The sequence below is a fragment of the Piliocolobus tephrosceles genome, chromosome 10 (assembly GCF_002776525.5).
Source record: "Piliocolobus tephrosceles isolate RC106 chromosome 10, ASM277652v3, whole genome shotgun sequence".
Lineage (NCBI taxonomy): Eukaryota > Metazoa > Chordata > Mammalia > Primates > Cercopithecidae > Piliocolobus > Piliocolobus tephrosceles.
Window position 1 is genome coordinate 106,759,082 of NC_045443.1, and position 25,999 is coordinate 106,785,080.

At 48.4% G+C, this 25,999-nt stretch overlaps 1 protein-coding gene across 1 annotated transcript in view; it reads left to right on the forward strand.

Moving 5' to 3' along the window:
* Positions 1–25,999, forward strand: part of ACACB (acetyl-CoA carboxylase beta) — a 134,652-nt gene that overhangs the window by 80,077 nt on the left and 28,576 nt on the right. Inside the window, 17 exon segments of the mRNA XM_026454618.1 lie at positions 698–770; positions 772–826; positions 829–870; positions 873–1,000; positions 6,551–6,664; positions 6,847–6,960; positions 7,894–7,983; positions 9,656–9,774; positions 15,278–15,415; positions 16,282–16,381; positions 16,472–16,579; positions 17,856–17,912; positions 18,153–18,194; positions 19,737–19,952; positions 22,722–22,877; positions 23,895–24,098; positions 25,252–25,407. Coding sequence (XP_026310403.1) covers positions 698–770; positions 772–826; positions 829–870; positions 873–1,000; positions 6,551–6,664; positions 6,847–6,960; positions 7,894–7,983; positions 9,656–9,774; positions 15,278–15,415; positions 16,282–16,381; positions 16,472–16,579; positions 17,856–17,912; positions 18,153–18,194; positions 19,737–19,952; positions 22,722–22,877; positions 23,895–24,098; positions 25,252–25,407 — 1,912 coding nt within the window.

Consider the following 25,999-nt stretch of genomic DNA (forward strand, 5'->3'; position numbering starts at 1 on the left):
CCTCCTATATAGCTGGGACCACAGTCATGCGCTACCACTCCTGGCTAATTTTTTTGATTTTTTTGTAAAGACAAGGTCTCACCTTGTTGCCTAGGCTGCTCTTGAACTTCTGGGCTCAAATGATCCTCCTGCCTTGGCCTCCCAAAGTGCTGGGATTTATGAGCATGAGCCACCATGCCTGGCCTTAATTTTTTGTTTTGTTTTGTAGAAATTGAGTCTTGGCAATATTGCCCAGGCTTGAACTCCTGGACTCCAGTGATCCTTCCATCTCCCTTGTCCTTTCTAAAATCCTTTCTCTGTCTCTTTTTTTTTTTTTTGAGACGGAGTCTTGCTCTGTCACCCAGGTTGGAGTGCAGTGGTGCCATCTCAGCTCACTGCAACCTCCTCCTTCCAGATTCAAGTGATTCTCCTGCCTCAGCCTCCCGAGTAGCTGGAATTACAGGTGCATGCCTCCACACCCTGCTAGTTTTTGTATTTTTAGTAGAGACAGGGTTTAACCATGTTGGCCAGGATGGTCTCGATCTCCTGACCTCGTGATCTGCCTGCCTCGGCCTCCCAAAGTGCTGGGATCACAGGTGTCAGCCACCGTGCCCGGCCAATCCTTTCTCTTTTTAAAAATCATAAAAAGAAAATATTAAATATTCAGGTACTCAAGGAAGGGGTGTGAGCATTAAGAGCAGCCTTCCCTTCTCCCCAGATACCGCAGCGGGATCCGCGGCTATATGAAAACAGTGGTGTTGGATCTCCTGAGAAGATATTTGCATGTCGAGCACCATTTTCAGCAAGGCAAGAGATGCTGATGCCAACACCAGTGGGATGGTGGGGGGCTGAGGAGCCTGAACTTTACCTCTGCGTGGTGTTTTGTCTCCCCCTAGCCCACTACGACAAGTGTGTGATAAACCTCAGGGAGCAGTTCAAGCCAGACATGTCCCAGGTGCTGGACTGCATCTTCTCCCACGCACAGGTGGCCAAGAAGAACCAGCTGGTGATCATGCTGATCGTAAGCAGGAAGAGGGCCTATTACCCAACCGGGGGTGGGTCAGGAGTCCGCAAACGTTTTCTAACAAGGAGCAGAAAGTGGCCAGTTGTGGTGGCTCATGCCTGTAATCCCAGCACTTTGGGAGGCTGAGGCGGGCAGATCACTTGAGATCAGGAGTTCGAGACCAGCCTGGCCAATGTAGTGAAACCTCGTCTCTACTAAAAATACAAAAATTAGCTCGGCATGGTGGCGCATACCTGTAGTCCCAGCTACTTGGGAGGCTGAGGCAGAAGAATCGCTTGAACCTGGGAGGCGGAGGTTGCAGTGAGCCAAGATCGCGGCAATGCACTCCAGCATGGGCGACAGGGCGAGATTCTGTCTCAAAAAATAAAGAAAAGAAAAGGAAAGAAAAGAAAAAGTAAGCCAGAAAGTAAATATTTTAGACTTTGCAGGTTGGCGTGGTCTCTGTCTTGACCACTCAACCCTGCCTTTGTACAATGTAAGCGAATGGGCATGACTGTGTTCCCATAAAACTTCTTTGGGAGCCTGAGGCGGGAGGATCACTTGAACCTAGGAGTTCAAGTCCAGCCTAGGCAACATTCTAAGACTCCATTTCTTAGAAAAAAACTAAAGTTGGGCACTGTGGCTCACTTCTGTAATCCCAGCACTTTGGGAGGCTGAGACAGGAGGGTCACTTGAGGCCAGGAGTTTGAGACCAGCCTGGGCAACACAGGGAGACCCCATCTCTACAAAAAGTACAAAAATTAGCCAGGTGTGGTGGTGTGCACCTGTCATCCCAGCTACTCAAGGGCCTGAGGCAGGAGGATCACTTGAGCCTGGGATGTTAAGCCTGCAGTAAGCTGTGATCACAGCACTGCACTCCAGCCTGGGTGGCAGAATGAGATCCTGTCTCAAAACAATAACAACAACAAAAAACACAACTTTGTATACAAAAACAGGCAACGGGTGGGATTTGTTGGCCCCTGGGGAGATCATGACTAATGCAAAGCACCTAGTTTGTGCCAGGTACTCTTGAAGTGCTTTCCAAATACACAGTTGCTCATTTAATTCTCACAGCAGTCCTAGAAAGTGGGTACTGCTGTCACAGCTCTTTGGCAGAGCACAGAGAAATTAAGCCACTTGCCCAAGGGCATCCAGCTCCTAAATGTAGGGTCAGGATTTGAACCAATAGTCTGACTCCAGAGTCCTGAACTATTAGCCGTGGGATATTGGATTTTGAGTTCTGTGTGTGAAGAAGAAGAGGTATGGAGTCTCTATTCTTGTTTCTCTCTTCACTTGATAATAGCAGTCTTTTGTTTTTTGTCTATTTTTTCTTTTGAAACAGGGTCTCGCTCTGTTGCCCAGGCTGGAGTGCAGTGGCACCATCATGGCTCACTGGAGCCTCTATCCCTTGGCCTTAAGCCATCCTCCCACCTCCGCCTCCCAGGTAGCTGGGATTGCAGACTCACACTACCACACCCAGTTAGTTTGTTTGTTTATTTGTTTGTTTGTTTTGTAGAGATGAGGTCTCACCATGTTGCCCAGGCTGATCTTGAACTCCTGGGCTCAAGCAACCTTCCTGCTTTGGCCTCCCAAAGTGCTGGGATAACAGGCATGAGCCACTGCGCCTGGCCAATAATAGCAGTCTTTTATGACTAAAAATATTATTCTTTGATATGTCCCTGGCAACTGACTTGGAAAATGTAGGATCAGCAAAGTAAGAGAGACTTGGACTTGGCTTACGGTAGAAAGGGGTTTGGCAATTTTTTTTTTTTTTTTTTTTTTTGAGACGGAGTCTTGCTCTGTTGCCCAGGCTGGAGTGCAATGGCACAATCTTGGCTCACTGCAACCTCTGCCTCCCGGGTTCTATCTATCTGTCTTCTATCTGTCTTTGTTTGTTTGTTTGTTTTTTGAGACAGAATCTCACTCTGTCGCCCAGGCTGGAGGGCAGTGGTGCGATCTTTGTTCACTGCACCCTCCGCCTCCAGGGTTCAAGTGATTCTCTTGTCTCAGCCTCTGGAGTAGCTGGGATTACAGGCATGCGCCACCATGCCCAGCTGATTTTGTATTTTTAGTAGAGACATGGTTTTGCCATGTTACCCAGGTTGGTCTCGAATTCCTGACCTCAGGGGATCCACAAGCCTTGGCCTCCCAAAGTGCTGGGATTACAGGCATGAGCCACTACAATGGGCCTGGCAAATTTTTTTTTTTTTTTGTGAAGGGCCCCGGATAGTAAAGATTTTAGGCTTGAGGACGTCCATCCCCTGTAGCCACTACTCAGCTCTGTGAGCTCTGCCACTGTAGCCTGAACACAACTACAGACAATAGATACACGAATGAGGGTGGCTGTGTTCCAATAAAACTTTATTTACAAAAATAGTCAGTGGGCAGAGTTTGGCCATGATCTTAGAGGACAGTTAGTACCCTATCCCCCATCCAAACTGCATTAATAAATATTGGGGTTTTGGGTAAAGAACCATTTAAAAATCTCACGCAGCAGCTTTCAATCCTGGTTGTACATTAGAACCCCCTAGGGGGTGGGGAGACTTTTAAAAAAATACAATTGCCCATGCCCCACCCTTGGTCAATTTAATCAGAGTTTCTAGGGGTGGGGCCCAGGCATTAGTGCTTTTTGAAAGTTTCCCTGTGGGAAACTTAAATGTGCACTGTATATTAGATAATATTATTGGTTGAATGTTCAGTTTCTATGGTGTTTTAATGGTTCTGTAGATAGGTGGGAGGGAGATATGTGCTAAAATAGTATAAAGGATTGTGGTGTCTGCAACTGACTTTCAGAAAAAGAGAGTGTGTATATGCACATGCACGTTCTTATTAGAGAAAAATCAAATATGATAATGTGGTAAAAGTTTAATAGTTAGTGAATCTAGGTGATTACTATGGGGTTTTCAACATACTCGTCTTCAATTCTTCTGTAGTTTTGAAGTTTGTAAAAATTGATTGGGAAAGAGGACTCCCCAAGTGATTGCAATGCGCAGCCAGGACTGGGAACTTATACCCAAGGAGATATGCACTCTTTGGGGGGAGTTCTATTGCTAACATTTCAAAATACATTCTTTGGATGGAGTTTCCTAGAGTTCGAGTGTTTGTCAAGCACAATATGCCTGTAATCTATTACAGCCAGCTTGCCATTCACAGGCTGGGGCTTAGGTCTGTGGCTTATTATGCTGGTCGTTCCTCTGTGCACATATTGACTCTCTTCTGGGCATGAAGTCCTGAAAGGTCACGTACACCAGAGGACAGCCAAGGGAAGATGGGTGGAGCAGCCCCCAGCTCTTGGGAATTGGGACATTTGCCTGGACCTCCTTGATGATAGAGGCTACAAATGTTGAAACAATTACAGTCTGGAGGTAAATGTGAGATTCATTATTCTTCTGACTTTCTTGGTCCCATTTGTTAGAAAATAGTGAGTTCTCTGCACCTGATGGCATTTGGTACCTGAGAGGTTTTGAACAAAAACTTGTGAATTGAATGATTACTTTGAAATGAATTTTTTTGAGGCTTTTAAAGGGACCTAGTTTCTGATACCAATTCACTGATCATGGGACTTCGTTAGTGACACAAAGCAACAAAACATGATTCTGTGGACTAAAATATACAAGATGAGACTGCTTCGCTAAGTTAACAAGAAAAAAATGTTTTTTGTTTGTTTTTTGTTTTGTTTATTTTTTTTCGAGACAGAGTCTTGCTCTGTCACCCAGGTTGGAGTGCGGTGGCGCAATCTCGGCTCACTGCAACCTCTGCTTCCTGGGTTCAAGTGATTCTCCTGCCTCAGCCTCCGGAGTAGCTGGGACTACAGGCCTGCACCACCACAACTGACTAATTTTTTTGTAGTATTGGTAGGAAACAGGGTTTCGCCATGTTGGTCAGGCTGGTCTTGAACTCCTGGCCTCAGGTAATTTGCCCACCTTGGCCTCCTAAAGTGCAGGGATTATAGACATGAGCCACCGTGCCCTGCCTAGAAAAATATTTTTATTATTGTTATTATTATTATTATTTGTATGTAGAAGGCAATGGTCAGATTTTTTAACGTTCACACTTAGATGTGTGTGTGGGAATTTAAAAAATGTTCACACAAACAACTCTTGAGTTTTCCACCTCTTGGAAAACCACCAGTCTAGCTGCTGGCCAGCACCTGTGCTGTCCTGCCCTGGGAGCCACAAGCCTAGGGGATTGGTGGAGAGTTACGCCACCACTGTTTGGTAATAGAAAGCAAATCAGAGAAGGGAGAGGAGATTTAGAACACTTTCCTACCACATTTCTTCAGCATTGACATTCCTGTGTGTTTGTGTATGAAATATCAGTATGTGAAAATTGTTTCTGATGATAAAATCAGTATCGGTTCATTAGAATAGGAAAATGGCAGAAACACATGTAGAAAAAAATGCCCCATAGCTGTACCGTCTGGTGACCTCTGGAAGACCAGGCTTAGTGGATGCCTGGGGTAGGGAATGGGGGCATATTGCTCAGGAGCTCTGGTATTTAGCATTCATTGCTCTGTCTTCAGTGGGTGGTTAGGGAGCACCTGCGCTGAGCCGTTCCCATGCCCCGCATGCACTTAGGGCACAAGAGTAGATGCGAACACCGGCTGCACCCAGCCCTGGTCTCCAGCAGAAAGGCTCTTCTTTCAGAAGCAGAGCGGAGGGATGCAACACAGACACACTGTTCCTCCCTCCTGTAAGATTCAACCCCACGTCCCTCTCCTCTGAAACTGTGAACCCATTAAGTCAGGCAGCAATGTGTAGGGGAAAGAGCGGGAGGCTTTGGGGGCAGAATAGTCCTGTGTTCGAATCTCGCTCTGTCTTGCACATGTTTGGTGGCTTTGGGGTGAGGCATATTGCCTCTTTGAGCCTCAGTGTTCCTATCGGTAAAATGGGAATCAAAATAAGTAACTCCTCATGGGGGTGGGAGAATTTGGGGAGTTGTATACAAAGGGTCTAGCTGTTTACTAGCCACCTGGCACACAGTATACACCTGATAATCACTGACTTTTTTTTTTGGACACAGAGTCTGGCTGGAGTGCAGTGGTGCAATCTCAGCTCACTGCAACCTCCACCTCCCCAGGGATGCCGAGTAGCTGGGACTACAGGCACGTGCCACCATGCCTGGCTAATTTTTATATATTTTTTTATAGAGATGAGGTTTTGCCCTGTTGCCCAAACTGGTCTCAAACTCCTGAGCTCAAGTGATCCTCCTGCCTCAGCCACCAAAGTGCTGGGATTACAGGTGTGAGTCATCACACCTGGCCTTATGACTGGCTATTAATAGTAATGTAGGCAGGGCTTTGGTTGTATTTGTTTGTTCTTACCAGGCATTTAGGGCATGTTTTGGGGTGGATGAATGGGTGGCCGAGTGAGTGAGTGAGTGAATGAATGAATGAGTGAATGACAGGAGAAAGTGGTGAGGGTTTGCATATCAGGCTGTGCCGGGCCTGTCTGGAGAACGGAGCAGCTGCCTGGCTTTTGGGGCGGGCGCTTCCCCAGCCGAGATGAGTGCTGCATGTTTCCCTGGGCCGGAGAAAAGCCATTTGGCTTCTTTTTTTTGTCCCTTAAGGATGAGCTGTGTGGCCCAGACCCTTCCCTGTCGGACGAGCTGACCTCCATCCTTAATGAGCTCACTCAGCTGAGCAAAAGCGAGCACTGCAAAGTGGCCCTCAGAGCCCGGCAGGTAGGGTTTTGGGGTGCGGTCCCCATGATATGCGCTTCCCCCCACCCCCCTGCGCGGCCCCTACCATGCTCAGCCCTCACCATGCACAGTCCCACCATGCTGCCGGCCCGTGTCCGAGCCTCTGCCTTCTGCCCTGGGAGGTCGGCTCACACCAGCACCCCGCCCCGTCCCTCCCCCTGCAGATCCTGATTGCCTCCCACCTCCCCTCCTATGAGCTGCGGCACAACCAGGTGGAGTCCATTTTCCTGTCTGCCATTGACATGTACGGCCATCAGTTCTGCCCCGAGAACCTCAAGGTGAGCCCCGTCTCCTTCCTTTCACCTTCTACAGAGCACACACTGTGGCCCAGGTGGGGGCCTCTGGGGAAACGGCTCCTCTTGCCCCTTCAGGTGCTCAGTGGGGGGCAGGGCACAGTCACAGATGCAGGCAGTTTAGCCCAATGTGGCCAGGGCTGCCCGAGGGGGCACCTGGGGAGACTCTAGGAGAGGTGGGCATGGAGCCCAGTCCTGCAGGAAGGACAGTGTGACAGCAGCGGGGGCTCACCTGGTGCAGTTGACAAACCTCAGCTGTAATGGAGCATATGTGGAAGCTGTGAGCCCTCCCATGGCTGAGTGATGGCCTCATCTTCCCTGTTCCTGGACTGTGGCTCATTTACATGCTCTCAGGTACCCCCTCAGTGCCTGTTGGGAGACCTGTCCCAGGTGCCATCATCCCAGAGTTCTCCAGCTCTCACGTGATTTAATCTCCCGTGATTAAATAGGGGAGGAGTCCAGTGCACTGCAGGGCACTGATTGCTTTTAGTGGTGGAAGCATGACTTCTCCCTGTTTCCACCGCCCCCACTCATCAGACTGGTGATTAAAAAACTTACTCACTGACTGGGCGCAGATGGCTCATGCCTGTAATCCCAGCCCTTGGAAAGTCAAGACTGGAGGATCGCTTGAGCCCAGGAATTTGAGGCCAGCCTCGGCAACATAGTGAGACCCTGTCTCTACAAAAAATACAAACAAACAAACAAACAAAAAAAGAGCCAGGCATGTTGGCGCACACTGTAGTCCCATCTACTCAAGAGGCTGAGGTGGGAGGATCGCTTCAGGCTGGGAGTTTGAGGCTGCAGCGAGCTATGATCACACCACTGCACTCCAGTTTATCTCAAATAAACAAAAACAAAGAAAAACCTGAAACTTGTTTACATTTACTTTTCCTTGTTTCCCCTTTTCATTTCCTATAGAAGTTAATAATTTCAGAAACAACCATCTTCGACGTCTTGCCTGCTTTCTTCTATCACGCTAACAAAGTCGTGTGCATGGCGTCCTTGGAGGTAAGCAGGAGAGGCCCAGAGAACAGCACTGACTGTGCCAGTTCTACTGTTCACTTCTGCCACCATGCACCTGACCCTAGGCCACACACCTTGTGAATGTGATCCTATCCTTTTCTATACAAGGTAGGTATGTTAATAGTCCCTTCTTACAGAGGAAGGAACTGAGGCTCAGAGAGGTGAAGCGACTTACGCAACGTCACACAGCCAGAAAGTGGCAGAACCAGGTTTTGCATTATTGGGTCTGTCTCATTCCAGATTCCATGCTAGTCACCACTGCTGTCTCATGTGTCATTCCAGCCTCTTCCAGGCAGGGCACATTAAATACTAATCCCTGAAAGCCAAGTCTGAGGCACCTCATCTAAACTTTCTGACTCACATGCATTAAATACCTTTGAAAGACTTTTCTGCTTGGAACTGCCAGAGCTAGAGGAACCCAGGTGACAACTTAAGGTGAACCCCCTGCCCCCCAAGTGATGAGGTAGAAGGGCGTGGATGGTAGCAAAACCCAGATTAGAGCCAGGTGATCCAGGTGGTCTTACCCTTGGGAGCAACAATTCAGGTCTTCTTGAATTCAGGAACCAAGAGGTGTTGTGTTGGTTCCAGGAAATCAGAGTTTTAAATCAGCTCTTTCATTATTATTATTATTTTGAGACTCGCTCTGGTGCCTAGGGTGGAGTACAGTGGCACTATCTCAGCTCACTGCAGCCTCTGCCTCCTGGTCTCAAGTGATTCTCCTTCCTCAGCCTCCCCAGTAGCTGGGCCTACAGGGGCACACCACCGCACCTGGCTAATTTTTGTATTGTTAGTGGAGACAGGGTTTTACCATGTTGGCCAGGCAGGTCTGGAACTCCTGACCTCAAGTGATCTGCCTGCCTCAGCCTCCCAATAAATCTGCCCTTTTAGAATCCTTTTAAGAAAATTTGAGATGATGTCTTGTGTTTTTAACATGGCCTTTTTACCTGGGACTGCTTTGCTGGCAGTAGTTTTTCCAATATTCTTTATCTTCTGAGCTCAGTCTCAGTCCCCTGTTGCCCCCACTTTCTCTTCTGCATCCTTGGGAGCCTGTGAGTCACACAGTGAGAAGGTTTACTGGGTCTTCGTCTTCATGGAGACCATCTTGGGCTTGTTAGTGTGTTACAGCCACAGGGTCTCCTGGGCCTGCAGCTTTTATCCCTCTATGGGTTTCACCTCTGGAAGAATCTTTCTCAGGCCTCACTCTTTGTTTCTAACAGTGAGACCTAATATACCTCTTCTGTAGTTACTTTAAAAACAGTTTTTGTTTTGTTAGAGACAGGTCTTGCCATGTTGCCCAGGCTGGAGTTGAACTTCTAGGCTCAAGCAATCCTCCTGCCTCAGCCTCCCCAGTAGCTGGGACTACAGGTGCATGCCACCATGCTTGGCTTATAGTTACTTTTTAAAGTGCTAAATACTATTTGTGTCAATTAGAGATTTTTCTAGGATGCTTTTGGGGTTTTTTGTTTATTTGTTTTGTTTTTCCACCATGCCCAGCTAATTTTTGCAGACGTGAGCCACTGCGCCACTGCACCCGGCCCGCTAGAGATAGACCTTTTAGAGGTCATTTCTGGTACCCCTTCCCTGTGAGTGCCCTCAGCTTTTGAGGACACACTGCAGTGCCCCCTGAGAGAACGTCCGTGTGCTTCTGCCTTGTCAGGTTTACGTGCGGAGGGCCTACATCGCCTACGAGTTAAACAGCCTGCAGCACCGGCAGCTCCCGGATGGCACCTGCGTGGTAGAATTCCGGTTCATGCTGCCCTCCTCCCACCCAAACCGGTATGGAATGAGACACACCCAGGGATGGCCTGTGTTTCTGTTCTCCCCGACCTCTGTCGTCCTGTCTCTGGAACCACCTGGCAAGTGTGTTTGGACACGCTGCTGGGGAGACATCAGCAATAAGCGCTTCCCGTCTGGGAGCTCCCTGCAGCGCCATTTTTCTCCCCTCTAACATGGTGATAATGCAGAGCCCACCTCCTACACCTGCACTGTTCAGTACAGTAGCCATGTGTGCCTATTTACATTAAAATGAATGCACATGGGCTGGGCACGGTGGCCCACGCCTGTAATCCCAGCACTTTGGGAGGCCGAGGTGGGCAGGTCACTTGAGGTCAGGAGTTCCAGACCAACCTGGCCAACATAGTGAAACCCCGTCTCTACTAAAAATACAAAAATTAGCTGGGTGTGGTGGCACATGCCTGTAATCCCAGCTACTGGGGAGGCTGAGGCAGGAGGATCACTTGAACCGGGAGGTGGAGTGAGTCAGTGAGCCGAGATTTCCCCACTGCACTCCATCCCGGGCGAAGAAGCGAGACTCCGTCTCAAAAAAAAAAAAAAAAAAAAAAGAGGCCAGGCGCAGTGACTCACACCTATAATCCCAGCACTTTGGGAGGCCGAGGTGGGTGGATCACAAGGTCAGTAATTCGAGACCAGCCTGGCCAACATGGTGAAACCCCATCTCTGCTGAAAAAAAAATACAAAAATCAGCCTGGCATGGTGGCGTGCACCGGTAATCCCAGCTACTCGGGAGGCTGAGGGAGAACTGCTTGAACCCGGGAGGCTGAGGTTGCAGTGAGCTGAGATTGTACCACTGCACTCCAGCCTGGGTGACAGAGCAAGAGTCCGTCTCAAAAAAAAAAACAGAGAAAAAACAAAGAAGGCAAATGAGCCAGCCATGGTAGCCCACACCTGTAATCCTAGCACTTCAGAGGGCTGAAGGGGGCAGATCAGGAACTTGAGGCCAGGAGTTTGACACCGGCCTGGCCACCTTGGTAAAACCCCATTTCTACTAAAAATATAAAAATTAGCCAGTCGTGGTGGCACACCCCTGTAATCCCAGGTTACTCAGGAGGCTGAGGGACGAGAATCGCTTAAACCTGGGAAGCAGAGGTTGCAGTGAGCTGAGATTGTGCCACTGCACTCCAGCCTGGGTGACAGAGCGAGACTCTATCTCAAAAAAAAGAATTCAGCTTCTCAGTCATACTGTGTGGCTCATGACTGCCTTATTATGTGATAGTGGAGTTCTAGAACATTCTGTCATGGTAGAAAGTTCTAGTGGACACTGCCACCCAAGCCATTGGGAAGAGTCATGAGATAAGGCACAGGTAGCATTTTAGACAGTGCCTGGCACAAAGAAAGTTGTTGACTGTGAGTGATCCCGGGGATAACCATGACTAACTCTGTTATTGCCATCTAGTGGCATGCCATTGGCCTGGGCGCTCTGCTCAGCGCTCCCATACTCTTTTTTTTCTTTTTTTTTTTTTTGAGATGGTGTCTCGCACTGTTGCCCAAGCTGGAGTGCAGTGGCACAATCTCAGCTCCCAGATTCAAGCAATTCTCCTGCCTCAGCCTCCCGAGTAGCTGGGACTACAGGCACGCACCACCATGCTTGGCTAATTTTTATATTTTTAGTAGGGATGGGGTTTCATCACGTTAGCCAGGCTGGTCTTGAACGCCTGACCTCAGGTGATCCACCTGCCTCGGCCTCCCAACATGCTAGGATTATAGGTGTGAGCCATGGCACCTAGTCCACACTCTTATTTTATTCAGTTCTTATCCTCTGTCAGCCAAAAATGTGTTCTCATCCTCATTTTACAGATGGGGGCCCAGGGCCGTCACCTGACCTAGGCTGAGCTGCTCGTACATGTGGAGTGGGAATTTGAGGCCAGGCCACACTCTCACCTCCAATTCCTTTCCACAGCCTTCAGCAGCCCTCTGAGCCCGGTGCGGAGGCACCCACACTGTCCTGTCTGTGTCCACTGTAGTCTGCTGTCCAAGAGCTGTAGTTCAGTAGACCCCCTCAGTGTTCTCACCTGAGAACATCTTTTGTTTAATTTTTTTGAGATTGAGTCTCACTCTGTCACCCAGGCTGGAGTGCAATGGTGCAATCTCAGCTCACTGCAGCCTCCGCCCGCTGGGTTCAAGCGATTCTCCTGTCTCAGCCTCCCAAGTAGCTGAGACCACAGACATGTACCACCAAGCCCCAATACTTTTTTTTGTATTTTTAGTAGAGATGGGGTTTCACCTTGTTGACCAGGTTGGTCTGGACCTCCTGACCTCAAATCATCTGTGTACCTCGGCCTCCCAAAGTGATAGGATTACAGGCATCACCGTGCCTGGCTCACCTAAGAATAGCTGATGTGTCTGAGTTCCTCACTCACAGTCTTTTTTTCAATCTATCTTGTTTCAGGACCCAAAGTATTAATACCATTTAGGTCAGGTAGAGTGCGATACCTTCTCTTAAAGTAATTATGTCTCCCTGGGATTCAAAGCGTTCTCTCTTACGCTCCCTCGCCCCTCTGGTTTTGGTTCTTATGGGGGTGCCCAAGGCCTTGCCTGTGGCTGCAGTGATGTCATTGTGATTTGGGAGTTCAGTTGATCAGATCTGTACAGGCAATAGAGTTCATGCTTTGGTGAAGCAGGGATTTTTCTGGCCTCTTGGGATTTTTTTTTTTTTTTTTTTTTTTTTTTTTTTGAGACGGAGTCTCACTCTGTTGCCCAGGCTGGAGTGCAGTGGCCGGATCTCAGCTCACTGCAAGCTCCGCCTCCCGGGTTTACGCCATTCTCCCGCCTCAGCCTCCGGAGTAGCTGGGACTACAGGCGCCCGCCACCTCGCCCGGCTAGTTTTTTGTATTTTTTAGTAGAAACGGGGTTTCACCGTGTTGGCCGGGATGGTCTCGATCTCCTGACCTCGTGATCCGCCCGTCTCGGCCTCCCAAAGTGCTGGGATTACAGGCTTGAGCCACCGCACCCGGCCGCCTCTTGGGATTTTTAAACTAACTTTCTTTTCCTGCTGGTTTTAAGAAGAAAGGTGCTGCCATGTTTTGGATGAAGACAAGGGGGCTTCCCCAGGAGGCACTGCCTTTCCTAGTTATTTGTTTTTACCCTGCTTATTTCCAAAAATAGGATTGTGACATTTTACCCCATTGAGAGAAAGGGGACAGACTGATTGCAGCCTGGGGTCATTCTGGGGATTTGGGGAGCAGTGGTGGTATAAGATATTTTGTAGCTGTCTACTCCTGAGAAGGAATTCTTTTCTCTTTTGATTTTTTTGTTTGCTTGTTTAGAGACAGAGTCTAAACAGGCTGGAGAGCAGTGGCATGATCATAGCTCACTGCAGCCTTGAACTCCTGGGCTCAAGTGATCCTCCCACCTCAGCTCCCTGTGTAGCTGGGACTACAGACTTGCGCCACCACACCTGGAAATTCTTTAAAAATATATTTTTTTTTTGCATAGATGGGGGTCTCACTATGTGGCCTGGGTTGGTCTTGAACTCCTGGGTTCAAGTGATCCTCCTGCCTCAGCCTCCCAAAGTGCTGGGATTATAGGCGCGAGTCCCTGTGCCTGGCCTTCTCTTTTGATCTTATTGTCTCAGCAATTCAGCCCTGTTAGGAAGGGAAGGGCGGCTCTTCTGAGGGCTGTGGGTCATGCCTTGTGATCTGCATGTGTATCCAGGTTATTGGTTGTGATTTTCAGTATGGGCACAGGGTCCTTTTCTGACCCAGAGAGACATCGAGGACCCTGGGGGATTCCTCGCCATCTAAGATTCTCACAAGTGCTGTCAGTACCAGAAATGTATTTTGGGCCTGTGAAGAGACCTTGCCTGTGGGTGCCCCCACCACCCAGCCCTTTGATGCCTCCATAAAGAGCCATGAGGAATAAAGTCTACCCCCAAGACAGCCCAGCTTGGCCCTCAACACCTGTGTGTGTAGGGCCAGGCACATGGTGCTTTAGGTCACCAAGACCCAAGGGAAGGTCAGGTGAGAGATTGGCAGGGCTTTGTGCCAGCTGCAGCCTGGACCTCTGCGCTGGGTGGGAACTGGCTACATCCCCCTACTATGGGGCTGCTGTCCTAGCTCTGCCCACTGTTGCCCTGCAGGAAACTGACCATCACAGCCAGACTTCTCATTGTTTTTTTCCAGCAGAAGCAGGAAATCTTTTTTTTTTTTTTTTTTTGACCTGAAGTCCTTCCATTTTTCAGTGGGGACAGGTGGTTCATGTTAAATGAATACATGAATGCATGTTAATTCATGTATGTTATTAAAATGCTGCATGGCCCAAAGTCATTCTGTGAGCAGCATTCAGCCACACTGCCACTGCAAGTTTGTGACCCCTGGATTGAGCTGTCAGAGAGCGGAGGGGCCATGATCATGATTTCAGAGCACCCAACAGGAATGCACACACCTGTGTCAGGGTCCCCAAAAGCACCCCCAGGTTCAATCATCGCCTAGGAGAACTCACAGGTCTCAGGACGTAGTCATGCTTATAGCTCTGACTCATTACGGGGCAAGGATACCAAGCAGTTAGCCAAGGCAGAAGGCATCAGGGCGAAGTCCAGAGGAAAGCAGGTGCGCTGCCAGGGTCCTCCCCCAGTGGACTACGCAGGGCGCACTTCATTTCCCCAGCAAGGAGTTGTGACAACACAAGTGAAGGGTTGTCTTCCAGCTCTGCACCAGGGATTGGTGGCTGGTCACACCACCCTCTGCCCTGCATCAAAATCTCAGGCTTGCAGAAGAAAGCCGGTGTTCAGCATAAACCACACTGTTTGTGTAAACGGGTGAGGCGCAGTGAGCCACCCTTATCACCTTCAGGGAATGATAGGAACCTTCCCGAAGTCCAAGTTCCCAGATGCCAGCCAAGGGCAAGCAGGTCTCCTTTCTCAGAAGAGCAGTGTGGGGCCTGCTGTGTTGACTTCCTGCACACCATATGATTACCCCTCCAGTACCTGATTCCAAGGCCCAATTCTAACAACCTCAGGTGGCCCATTGAGATTTGCTGCTGGTGAGCAGCCAGTTCTGGGAGCATCATCGTCTAAACTCCAGAAGGCTGCTGACTTTGTCTCAAGGACAAGTTTGATGGAGGGGGAGGGATTAGAGGGAGCAGAGGACTGGAGTATCTGTCAGGAACAAGCCTGACTCCCTCACCGGCTGCCTGGGGCTGGTGGATTTCTCCAGGAGAAATTGATGCTGGGAGTATTTCTTCTCTGTGGTCAAGTTCAGCGCTTCGGGCTCCCCTTGGGATGGTGTTGGGACTGGACTCTCATGCATGAATCATTGATTCCTACATTTGTTGAGCTCTTACTCTTCACCAGGTCCTGAGGGATCAGATGAGACCCTCCTCAGGCCCTGGCCCCAGCCGTTGTCTTATCCTCTGCCCATTTTAAGCCCCCCTTTGGAAGAGCTCTAAATCTGGTCCAGCTCACTGAAGCTTCAGGAGCAGGAACAGCTCGTAGAGTTGGGTCTGCAAGTAGCTGCCTCATCCCCCACTTGCCATCACCCTACAGGATGACCGTGCCCATCAGCATCACCAACCCTGATCTCCTGAGGCACAGCACAGAGCTCTTCATGGACAGCGGCTTCTCCCCACTGTGCCAGCGCATGGGGGCCATGGTAGCCTTCAGGAGATTCGAGGACTTCACCAGGTACCCAGCGTGGCCCGGTCTCCCAAACACCCTGAGCATGGGGGCTGGGCAGGCTTCCCTTGAATCCCCCCAACCATTCACTGGACAGATGGGGTGGGAGAGAGCCAGACACATGGCACAGCACATCAATAACAACAGAATAATAATAGCATCGTAGCCAAGAGCGTGAGCCTGCATGTCAGCTTGCCTGGTTTGAATTCTGGCTTTGTGCTTTCTAACTGAGAGACTGAGCAAAATATTTAACCTCCCCATACCTTCGCTTTCTCGTCTGTAAAATGGGAACAATAAAGGACCCACTTCATAGGGGCGCCATGAGAATTAAATGAGAGAATATATGTGAAATAACATATTTAAAGTATAATTGGTATGCAGATAAAATAGTGACTAAATGTTAGCTCTCGATGGTTACTGTACTGGTCTGGTTTCAGCCTTTCACTGTGTATTCTGCTTTGTGCTTGCAGTGTCCTGTGGAATTTTCACAACAGCCTCATGAGTCCTAGGGATTACTCTTATTACCTTTCTTTGACTCAGGGGTGATGTGAGGTTTTTAGGATCTCCCAGCCAGTAAAAATGGGAGCCAAGAGTTGATCCAAGCCCAGCTGATGCCCGAAAGCGTTGGAATCCTTCCCTGTATCCTGATCACAGATCACTTAGGTTCATTCTTCCCTTTTGGGAAGGACCCCCTCACGGGTGCTTTGGACAAAGTAGACAGAAACCTCCTGAGCTCTGGAGAGCTGGATAAGATCAAAGGGTGTTGGCTGGGAAACTGGGAGGGGCTGGCGCTTCCTGCTGCCTGACTTGGAAGCTTGACCTCATCCCCATGGGTCAGCAGCCCCTCAGCCCTCCCTCTCTACCCTCACCCCCAGAAATTTTGATGAAGTCATCTCTTGCTTCGCCAATGTGCCCAAAGACACCCCCCTCTTCAGCGAGGCCCGCACCTCCCTGTACTCCGAGGATGACTGCAAGGTAAGCGTCTAAGCCCGGGGAGCAACCTAGGGAGTGGGTGGGCCATGGCCCCCAGGCTTTCCAGCCCTACCCCTTGCTTCTCCCTCTCAGAGCCTCAGAGAAGACCCCATCCACATTCTGAACGTGTCCATCCAGTGTGCAGACCACCTGGAGGATGAGGAACTGGTGCCGATTTTACGGACGTTCGTACAGTCCAAGGTACTCTGGGCAAGGCTCTGGTTTTGGTGGGGGTTCTTGGAGAAGGAGGAGGGGCTAGGCTCGTTGAGGCAGCCCTGCGGGAGGCAGGCCTGCTGAGCACTTCAGAGCCACAGACCTGGCTTCCCACGCTAGCTCTGCTCGCCTCATAGCTGGCGACCTTGGGCAGATGTGGCTGAACGTGGGGGGAGCATTTCTGTCACTCATGGTGTTGCAGTGATTCGATTACAAGGTATATTCATGACTTAGCCAGTCCCAGGTACAGAGGGCACACCCAATAAATAGTTGGGAGATTTTCTGGGAATGTTTTTGTTGGAATAATCCAGAAAATGGCAGTTTTAAAATGGCTACTTAGATTGATGACCAAGTGGGCCAGTAACAGCAGGTTGCTCTGTAAGCCTGTGGTGCCATTGTATTCCAGCCTGGGGGACAGAGCGAGACCCTGTCTCAAAAAAAAAATTATATATATTTACAATGTACAATGTGATATTTTTAAATTATCTTTTAAAGAACAACTTTATTGAGACATCATTGACATACTACACAATTCACCCATTTAAAGTGAATTGGCAATGTTCAGCCATAAAAAGGAATGAGATCATGTCCTTTGCAGGGACATGGATGAAGCTGGAAGCCATCATCCTCAGCAAACTAGCACAGGAACAGAAAACCAAATACTAAATGTTTTCACTTATAAGTGGGCGCTGAACACTGAGAACACATGGGCACAGGGAGGGGAACAACACACACCGGGGCCTGTCGGGGTGGGGGGCGAGGGGAGGGAACTTAGAGTACAGGTCAGTAGGTGCAGCAAACCACCATGGCACATAGATACCTGTGTAACAAGCCTGCACATTCTGCACATGTATCCCATTTTTGTTTTTTTTTTTAAGAAGAAATAAGAAAAAAAGTGTACAATTTAGCATATTTTTAGTATATTCACCAGGTTGCACAACCATCACCAGAATCAATTTTAGGACATTCTCATCACTCCATAGAAAAACCCTGTACCTGTTAGCAGTCACTCCCCTCTGTCCCCGACCCAAAACCCTCTCCGCACCACAGCCCTAGGCAACCACTAATCTACTTTCTGTCTCTATAGATTTGCCTCTTCTGGACATTTCATATAAATGGAATCAGACCACAGGAGGTCTCTTATGATTGACATCTTCCACTTAGCGTAATGTTTACCAGTTCTTCTGTGTGGTAACATGCAGCAATACTTCAGTTCTTTTTATGGCCAAATAATATTCCATTGTGTCTTTGGTTTTTAATGCAGAAAAATATCCTTGTGGATTATGGACTCCGACGAATCACATTCCTGATTGCCCAAGAGGTTAGTTCACAGTTCATCTCCGTGAGTCTTTTCCATTCTCCAAGCCTTGGTGTGTGCCATTTATTTGATATTTATTTTGTAGATTTGGGTGAAAGAGATCAATCATTAGAAAACAGAAGGATTTCCAAATGATTCATTCTAGAAGTGAATGTAATCATTTACAATCACTAAATAAGTATGTAAATATTTCAGTGCATCTTGCTTGATTTAATTATCTTGTGTGTGGATTTCTTTTTGCAGAAAGAATTTCCCAAGTTTTTCACATTCAGAGCAAGAGATGAGGTATGGCCAAAAGTAATGATGTTTTCTCTTCTCTGGCATCTTTTTTAATTTTTTAAGCGATGGGATGGGGCCCGGGCGTGGTGGCTCATGCCCATAATCCTAGCACTTTGGGAGGCTGAGGCAGGAGGTTTGGTTGAGCTCAGGAGTTCTAGACCAGCCTGGGTTACATAGTGAGACCCTGTCTCTACAAAAACATTAAAAAATCAGCCAGGCATTGTGGTGCAAGCCTGTGGTCCCAGCTACTTGGGAGGCTGAGGTGGGAGGATTGCTTGAACTTGGGAAGTAGAGGTTTCAGTGAGCCAAGATGATGCCACTGCACTCCAGCCTGGGTGACAGAGTGAGACTCTGTCTCAAAAAAAAAAAAAAAAAGAAAAGAAAAGAAAAGAAAAAAAAAGAGATGGGGTCTCACTATGTTGCCCAGGCTGGACTCAAACTTATAGGCTCAAGTGATCCTCTTGCTTCAGCCTCCCAAGTAGCTGGGACTATAGGCGCATGCCACTGTGCCTCCCAGCTCCCTGGCATCTTTGGTATTCATGAATATAATCTGCAGTCCTTCAGGCATCCCCATATTCAAGAATGTAGCAACTTTTGTGTAGACTGCAGTCTTCCTCTGGGATTGTATTTCCACTGAGAGCCCTCTGTTCCCTGCATGGCACTCAGACCTGAGAATCTTGCCCTTTCAGCCTCACTACGGGTTTCTGTCTTGCTTGAATAATTTCAGTACTTGCTGATGTACTCAGTAAGACATTTTTTCCAAACTCTTTTTCTTACGCTCTTCTAGAACAGTGGTTGGCAAACTCTCTTGCAGACCAGCTGCCTGTTTTTACAAACAAAGTTTTATTGGAGCACAGTCACACCCATTTGACTCCACATTGTCTGCTCTGGCTTTCACTCTAACAGTAGCAGAATTGAGTAGTTGTGACAGAGCCCGTATGATCCATCAGCCTAAAACATTTACTCTTTGGCCATTTAAGAAAATGTTCACCAGTCCCTGTTGTGGAACAGGTAGGTTCATTCCCAGCACTGATTCAAGACCCCACCAAATTCAGCATTTTGCATTTTCATTTATCCAAAGCTTTATTTTTCTAGCTAAGACTCATCCTTTTCTTAAAGCCTTCATTTTTTTTTTTTTTTCAGTTTAGTTTCCAGTACTGTCAGTTGCTTTCTTTTTGGGAACCAATTTCCACCAAGAAACCAGGGGTTAGTGGCTTCATGAGAATTGCCACAGGCTGTGACAGATGGAGAACAGCCTGGTCACGCCGGCAGGTGATACGGACTAGCTAGGCTCCCCCAGGAGCCAGCGCTGCACCCAGCACACCAGGCTTGCAGTGCCTGTAGCTCTCCTCAGATCTTAGCAAAACCCCAAATATCTGGAGCCCTGGGCGTAGCTTACAATTAAGGGACGTCATGAATGCTGCATTCCTGAGTGCCAAACCCATGGACACCAGGGGTCTGCAGAGTAGGGCGTGGACCAAGCAGGCACACAGCTCCAACATCAAACTGTGTATGTGTGTCTGTCTTCTCTCTCTGGTCTGCCTACAGTTTGCAGAAGATCGCATTTACCGTCACTTGGAGCCTGCCCTGGCCTTCCAACTGGAGCTCAGCCGGATGCGTAACTTCGATCTGACTGCCGTGCCCTGTGCCAACCACAAGATGCACCTTTACCTGGGTGCTGCCAAGGTGAAGGAAGGGGCGGAAGTGACGGACCATAGGTTCTTCATCCGCGCCATCATCAGGCACTCAGACCTGATTACAAAGGCAAGACGTCTCAGACCGTTTCTTCCTCTCTCAGAACCTAGCCCTCCCTTCCTTACACTCCTGCTCTGTGCTGGGGCCTGGGCTGCACACTGGGGATGCAGAGTCCACCAGACACCCAGGGTCCTGCCCTTGTGATGCTCCAGTCCAGGGCAGGAGGCGGACAGCAAAGTGGCCTGTGATCACGTCCAGGCTGGTGGCACTTGGATCTGTTTCTTGTATTATGTGGATCTCTGTGCATGAGAAGAAAATTTCCAGGATAGAAAAATACTGGTTTGTGCAGGGAATTTCTTACATTTGCCACCTGAGTGATCATTTTCCATTGTTTCTTGCATTTAGAAAAATAATTCATGGCCGGGCACAGTGGCCCATGCCTGTAATCCCAGTACTTTGGGAGGCTGAGGTGGGTGGATCACCTGAGGTCAGGAGTTCAAAACCAGCCTGGCCAACATGGTGAAACTCCGTGTCTACTAAAAATACAAAAATTACCTGGGCATGGTGGCATACACCTGTAATTCCAGCTACTCGGGAGGCTGAGGCATGAGAATTGCTTGAACCCGGGAGGTGGAGGTGGCAGTGAGCTAAGATGGAGCCACTGTACTTCAGCCTGGGGGATACAGCGAGATCCTATCACCAAAAACAAAAAACAAAAAACAAAAAAAAAAAAAAAAGAAAGAAAGAAAGAAAAGAAAAGAAAGAGAGAGAAGTAATCCATGAAAAGAAAGAGAAGTAATCCATGATTATATTGTGAAAATTTTAAATAAGACTGAAAACTGTTTTTAAGAACCTAGTGCGTGGACCCAGAATCCTGTCACTGAGGGGCCAGCTCAATTGTTGACTGTTTCTAGACATAATCCCATCCCTAAAACCTAGAGTTGTAGGCATAAGTTGCAGATCAGAGCTCAGAGTGGACAGATCATTTGAATATGTTATTCTTTAATTGGTCAGTTACTTGTGGACCTCTTTCTTGTTAATAAAGAATGGTCCACCCCATGTTATTTCCTTGCACGAATGTACCGTGTGTAATTGTTGTTTTTTGTTTTTGTTTTTGTTTTACTAATCCCCTATTGATGGATAGATATATATATACACACACACACACATATACACACACACACACACACACATATATATGTACACATATATTTTTGTTTTTGTTTTTGAGACGGAGTTTTGCTCTCGTTGCCCAGGCTGGAGTGCAGTGGCGCGATCTCGGCTCACTGCAACCTCCGCGCCCCGGGGTTTAAGCAATTCTCCCGCCTCAGCCTTCCGAGTAGCTGGGACTACAGGTGCATGCCACAATGCCCGGCTAATTTTGTATTTTTAGAAGAGACAGGGTTTCTCCATGTTGGTCAGGCTGGTCTGAAACTCCTGACCTCAGGTGATCCGCCCGCCTCGGCCTCCCAAAGTGCTGGGATTATAGGCATGAGCCACTGCGCCCAGTCCTGTTGATGTTAAGCTAACTGCAGTTTTTTGCTACCTCAGTCAACTAGATGTTTTATTTATTTATTTATTTATTTATTTATTTATTTATTTATTTAGAGACAGAGTTTTGCTCTTGTTACCCAGGCTGGATGCAGTGGCGCGGTCTCAGCTCATTACAACCTCTGCCTCCCAGGTTCAAGCGATTCTCCTGTGTCAGCCTCCCGAGTAGCTGGGTTTACAGGCGCCTACCACCATGCCCAGCTACTTTTTGTTTTTTTTTGTTTTTGTTTTGTTTTTGTTTTTTTTGTTTTTTGAGACGGAGTCTGGCTCTGTCGCCTAGGCTGGAGTGCAGTGGCCGGATCTCAGCTCACTGCAAGCTCCACCTCCCGGGTTCATGCCATTCTCCTGCCTCAGCCTCCCGAGTAGCTGGGACCACAGGCGCCGCCACCATGCCCGGCTAATTTTTTGTATTTTTAGTAGAGACGGGGTTTCACTGTGTTGGCCAGGATGGTCTCGATCTCCTGACTTCGTGATCCGCCCGTCTCGGCCTCCCAAAGTGCTGGGATTACAGGCGTGAGCCACCGCGCCCGGCCCTAATTTTTGTATTTTTAGTAGAGACGGGGTTTCACCGTGTTGACCAGGCTGGTCCTTGAGCTCCTGACCTCAACTGATCCACCCGTCTCGGCCTCCCAAAGTGCTGGGATTATAGGTGTGAGCCATTGCGCCTGGTCAAGCTGTTTTAATAGGTTTTATTATTGTTGAGGTATGGTGAGGCCAACAGATCAGGAGAAAACTGCCATCAAAAAGTCAGTTTCTTACTCACAGTTCCCAAGAAGAAGGGGCTGTCCCTGCCACGGGGCCACATGGGGAGGCTCTGGGGTTGGTCAGGCAGCAGAGGGACGGAAGGGAAGACATGGAAGACATGGGTGAGAGCCTTGATTGTGGTTTCCTGGAGAAGAAAAGGGTGAGGCTGAGTAAACAGGTTTAGGATTGGCTGTGAATCATCTCAGCAGACCCTGGGGTGTAGAAGCTGTCTCTAGTTCTCAGGGATCTGGCCCTGGGTAATTAGGGCAGGTGGTTTGTGTCTCCAGCTGTGATCCAGGGTCAGCAAGGCACCAGGTGTCAAACTGTCAGAATGCAGAAAATAGGACACATGTCAATACACTCAACAGCTTTGCAGTCCCTTCACCTCTGAGTGGCAGGGCTCTGCTGTTCTTGCCTGGAACACTTTTTGGAGGAGGGGAATGTTTTCCTCCTGCCTCTGCCTCTTTGGGGCTGAGTTTCCTGCCAGTTGGGAGTGGACCTGCACCCCTGGCCTGAGCTGCTGCCCCTCCCGCCCTTTGGCAGGAAGCCTCCTTTGAGTACCTGCAGAACGAGGGTGAGCGGCTGCTCCTGGAGGCCATGGACGAGCTGGAGGTGGCGTTCAACAACACCAGCGTGCGCACCGACTGCAACCACATCTTCCTCAACTTCGTGCCCACTGTCATCATGGACCCCTTGAAGGTCTCGCCTTTGCGGGGGGGCTTTCACCGGGCTCTGGGTTCACCCTCTGAGCCGTGTTGATTCAGGGTATTGTGTCCTGCCACTCGAGACCTGGATTCCAGGATGAATCCATGCATATTTGAGCCTCGGTTGCTGCAGGAGGAGAACAAACCTTCTGCCATTCAATTCTAGAGCTGTGTTTTAGCCATGCCCTGCACGTGAGTGCTTTACTTTAAGGATGACAAGGATGCTCAAAATGTGTTGCAAAACAAACATTTGTCTTTTCCCTAGTTCTAGGCTGCATTGGGGACTGCATGTGGGTGGGGAGAGGCGTGAGACCGTGAGGTCTGTGGTTGAGTGTTGCGTGTCAGGTGGCTCTTCACGAGCAGACAGATTTTTATGGTGGTCTGGAATGAAACAAGTCCCGCCTGTAATCCCAGTCCTTTGGGAGGCTGAGGTGGGTAGATTGCTTGAGCCCAGGAATTTAAGAGAAGCCTGGGCAACATAGAGAGACCCCATCTCTACTAAAAATTTTAAAAATTAAAAAATAAAATAATTAATAAAATTAATATTGATAACAAAACAACATATATAAATTATATATTTTATTTTATTATTTAATATTATTAAAAATAATTAATACAATAATATTAAAAAGAGAAGTCCTGATACATCGTTTGGTGTCTGGGGGATTCAGGGAACCCATGCAGCTGCTCTGGCCTCACTAGTTCACGTAGTTCCAGAAGGAAGCAGTTCAATGTCTTGAGTCAAAGGCATGTAAAGATAGTATAACGTAGCAGTAGTAGCTCAGTCACTTATCAGCCTCAGTTTCCTTATCTGTCAATGAGGGATAAAAAAGCTCACCTCTCTTGACTACTTACAAGGGCGCAGTGAGGTAAAGAGTTTTAAATGCTTAGCAAGAGCCGTTGCTTGTTATTAAACTCTTTGTATCTCATCCTTTTATTAGTATCAGTGCTATTACAAATGTCCTTGGGATGTCTGGGCCCTGAAAACTGGAATTGCTGTGTTTTGGGGCAGATTGAGGAGTCCGTGCGCTCCATGGTTATGCGCTACGGCAGCCGGTTGTGGAAACTCCGCGTGCTGCAGGCTGAAGTCAAGATCAACATACACCAGACCACCACCGGCAGCGCTGTTCCCATCCGCCTGTTCATCACCAATGAGTCGGGCTACTACCTGGACATCAGCCTCTACAAAGAAGTGACTGACTCCAGATCTGGAAATGTAAGGCTGGCTCGTGCCATGGGGGTCTAAGTCAAAGCAGAAGCAGGCTGCTTGGGCCATCAATTTGTAGATTAAGAAGGCGTTTGGAGGTGGTCTTGCCTTTCTCTGCCTTGTCATTCTGGGTTGGGGTAGCCCCCTCTGAGTGTTATGTTAAATATGTTAGCCTTTGAATCTTGGTTTTTCATTCACCTAAGAAGGAGAGTGAATCTCCAAGTTTAATCCATTCTGTGGCCATATTTGGATTTTTGATAGAGATGAGGTGTCACCATATTGGCCAGGCTGGTCTCTAACTCCTGACTTCAAGTGATCAGCCTGCCTTGACCTCCCAAAGTGCTGGGATTATAGGCATGAGTCACCGCACCTGGCCATATGGCCATATTTGGGATAAATTGTACACTGCTATGGTTGACTATAATGCAGTCCTCAGATTGGTTCACTTAGGGAAATACTTTTCCCAACCGTGTTCTAGGACTTTTGTAAAGTGAATTAAATATTCTTTTGACTGCCAGTTAAATTCATATGTGTGTACATAAATATATATGTATATATACATGCCATTTTTTAAAGAGATATTGCCAAGACTGGGCTTGAACTCCTGAGTTCAAGCAATCTTCTGGCCTCAGCCTCCCAAGTAGCTGGGACTATAGGCACATGCCATTGTGCCTGGCTATGCACTTTTTATTTTGGAATAATTGAAGACTGAAGACTCTCAAGCAGTTGCAAAATTAGTACAGAGGGAAAAAAAAATAGTGCAGAGGATTCTCACCCAGTTTCCCCCAATGTTAATGTTGAACTTCACCATTGTACGTCATCAAAACAGGAAATTGACGTTGGCATAGGACTGTTCACGCCAACATGGACCACGTTCGGATATCACCAGTGTTTCCATGAACGCCTGTTTGTTGGGAGTGTGTGGTGCACTGATCGCTGTATTTTTGGAACTGTGTATCCGCAGCCCCTGTTGTCCCTTCTTGCTCTGGTTCTCCACAGTGGTGAAGAAGAGAGTTTTACCTAGCGCAGGCACTCCCTTTGTTATGCCATACGACCTGCTTTGCTTCCCCCATCTGCATTTTCATTGAGGACTGGGCAGAAACAAATGGGGGGAATAGTGTGATTTTCTCTCACTCTCTGTTTTCTTTCCTTTCTGGTCCAGATCATGTTTCACTCCTTCGGCAACAAGCAAGGGCCCCAGCACGGGATGCTGATCAATACTCCCTACGTCACCAAGGATCTGCTCCAGGCCAAGCGATTCCAGGCCCAGTCCCTGGGAACTACCTACATCTATGACTTCCCAGAAATATTCAGGCAGGCAAGTCCGGCAGCTCAGACGCAGTACCACCCGGGTCCTCACAGCAGATTCCACCAGAACCAAAGCCCATCCTTAAATCTCCTTCTAAAGACCTAGTCTAGGCCAGGCGCAGTGGCTCACGCCTGTAATCTCAGTACTTTGGGAGGCCAAGGTGGGAGGATTATGAGGTCAGGAGATCGGGACCATCCTGGCTAACATGGTGAAACCTCGTCTCTACTAAAAAAAAAAAGAAAAATTAGCCATGCGTGGTGGCGGGCACCTGTAGTCCCAGCTGCTCTGGAAGCTGAGGCAGGAGAATGGTGTGAACCCGGGAGGTGGAGCTTGCAGTGAGCCAAGATCGCACCACTGCACTCCAGCCTGGGCGACAGAGCGAGACTGCGTCTCAAAGAAAAAAAAAAAACCTAGTCTAAGGAACAAGGTTTTGCCATATGCAGAGGCTCATGCCTGTAATCTCAGCACTGGCCGGGTGCGGTGGCTCAAGCCTGTAATCCCAGCACTTTGGGAGGCCGAGACGGGCGGATCACGAGGTCAGGAGATCGAGACCATCCTGGCTAGCACGGTGAAACCCTGTCTCTACTAAAAATATAAAAAA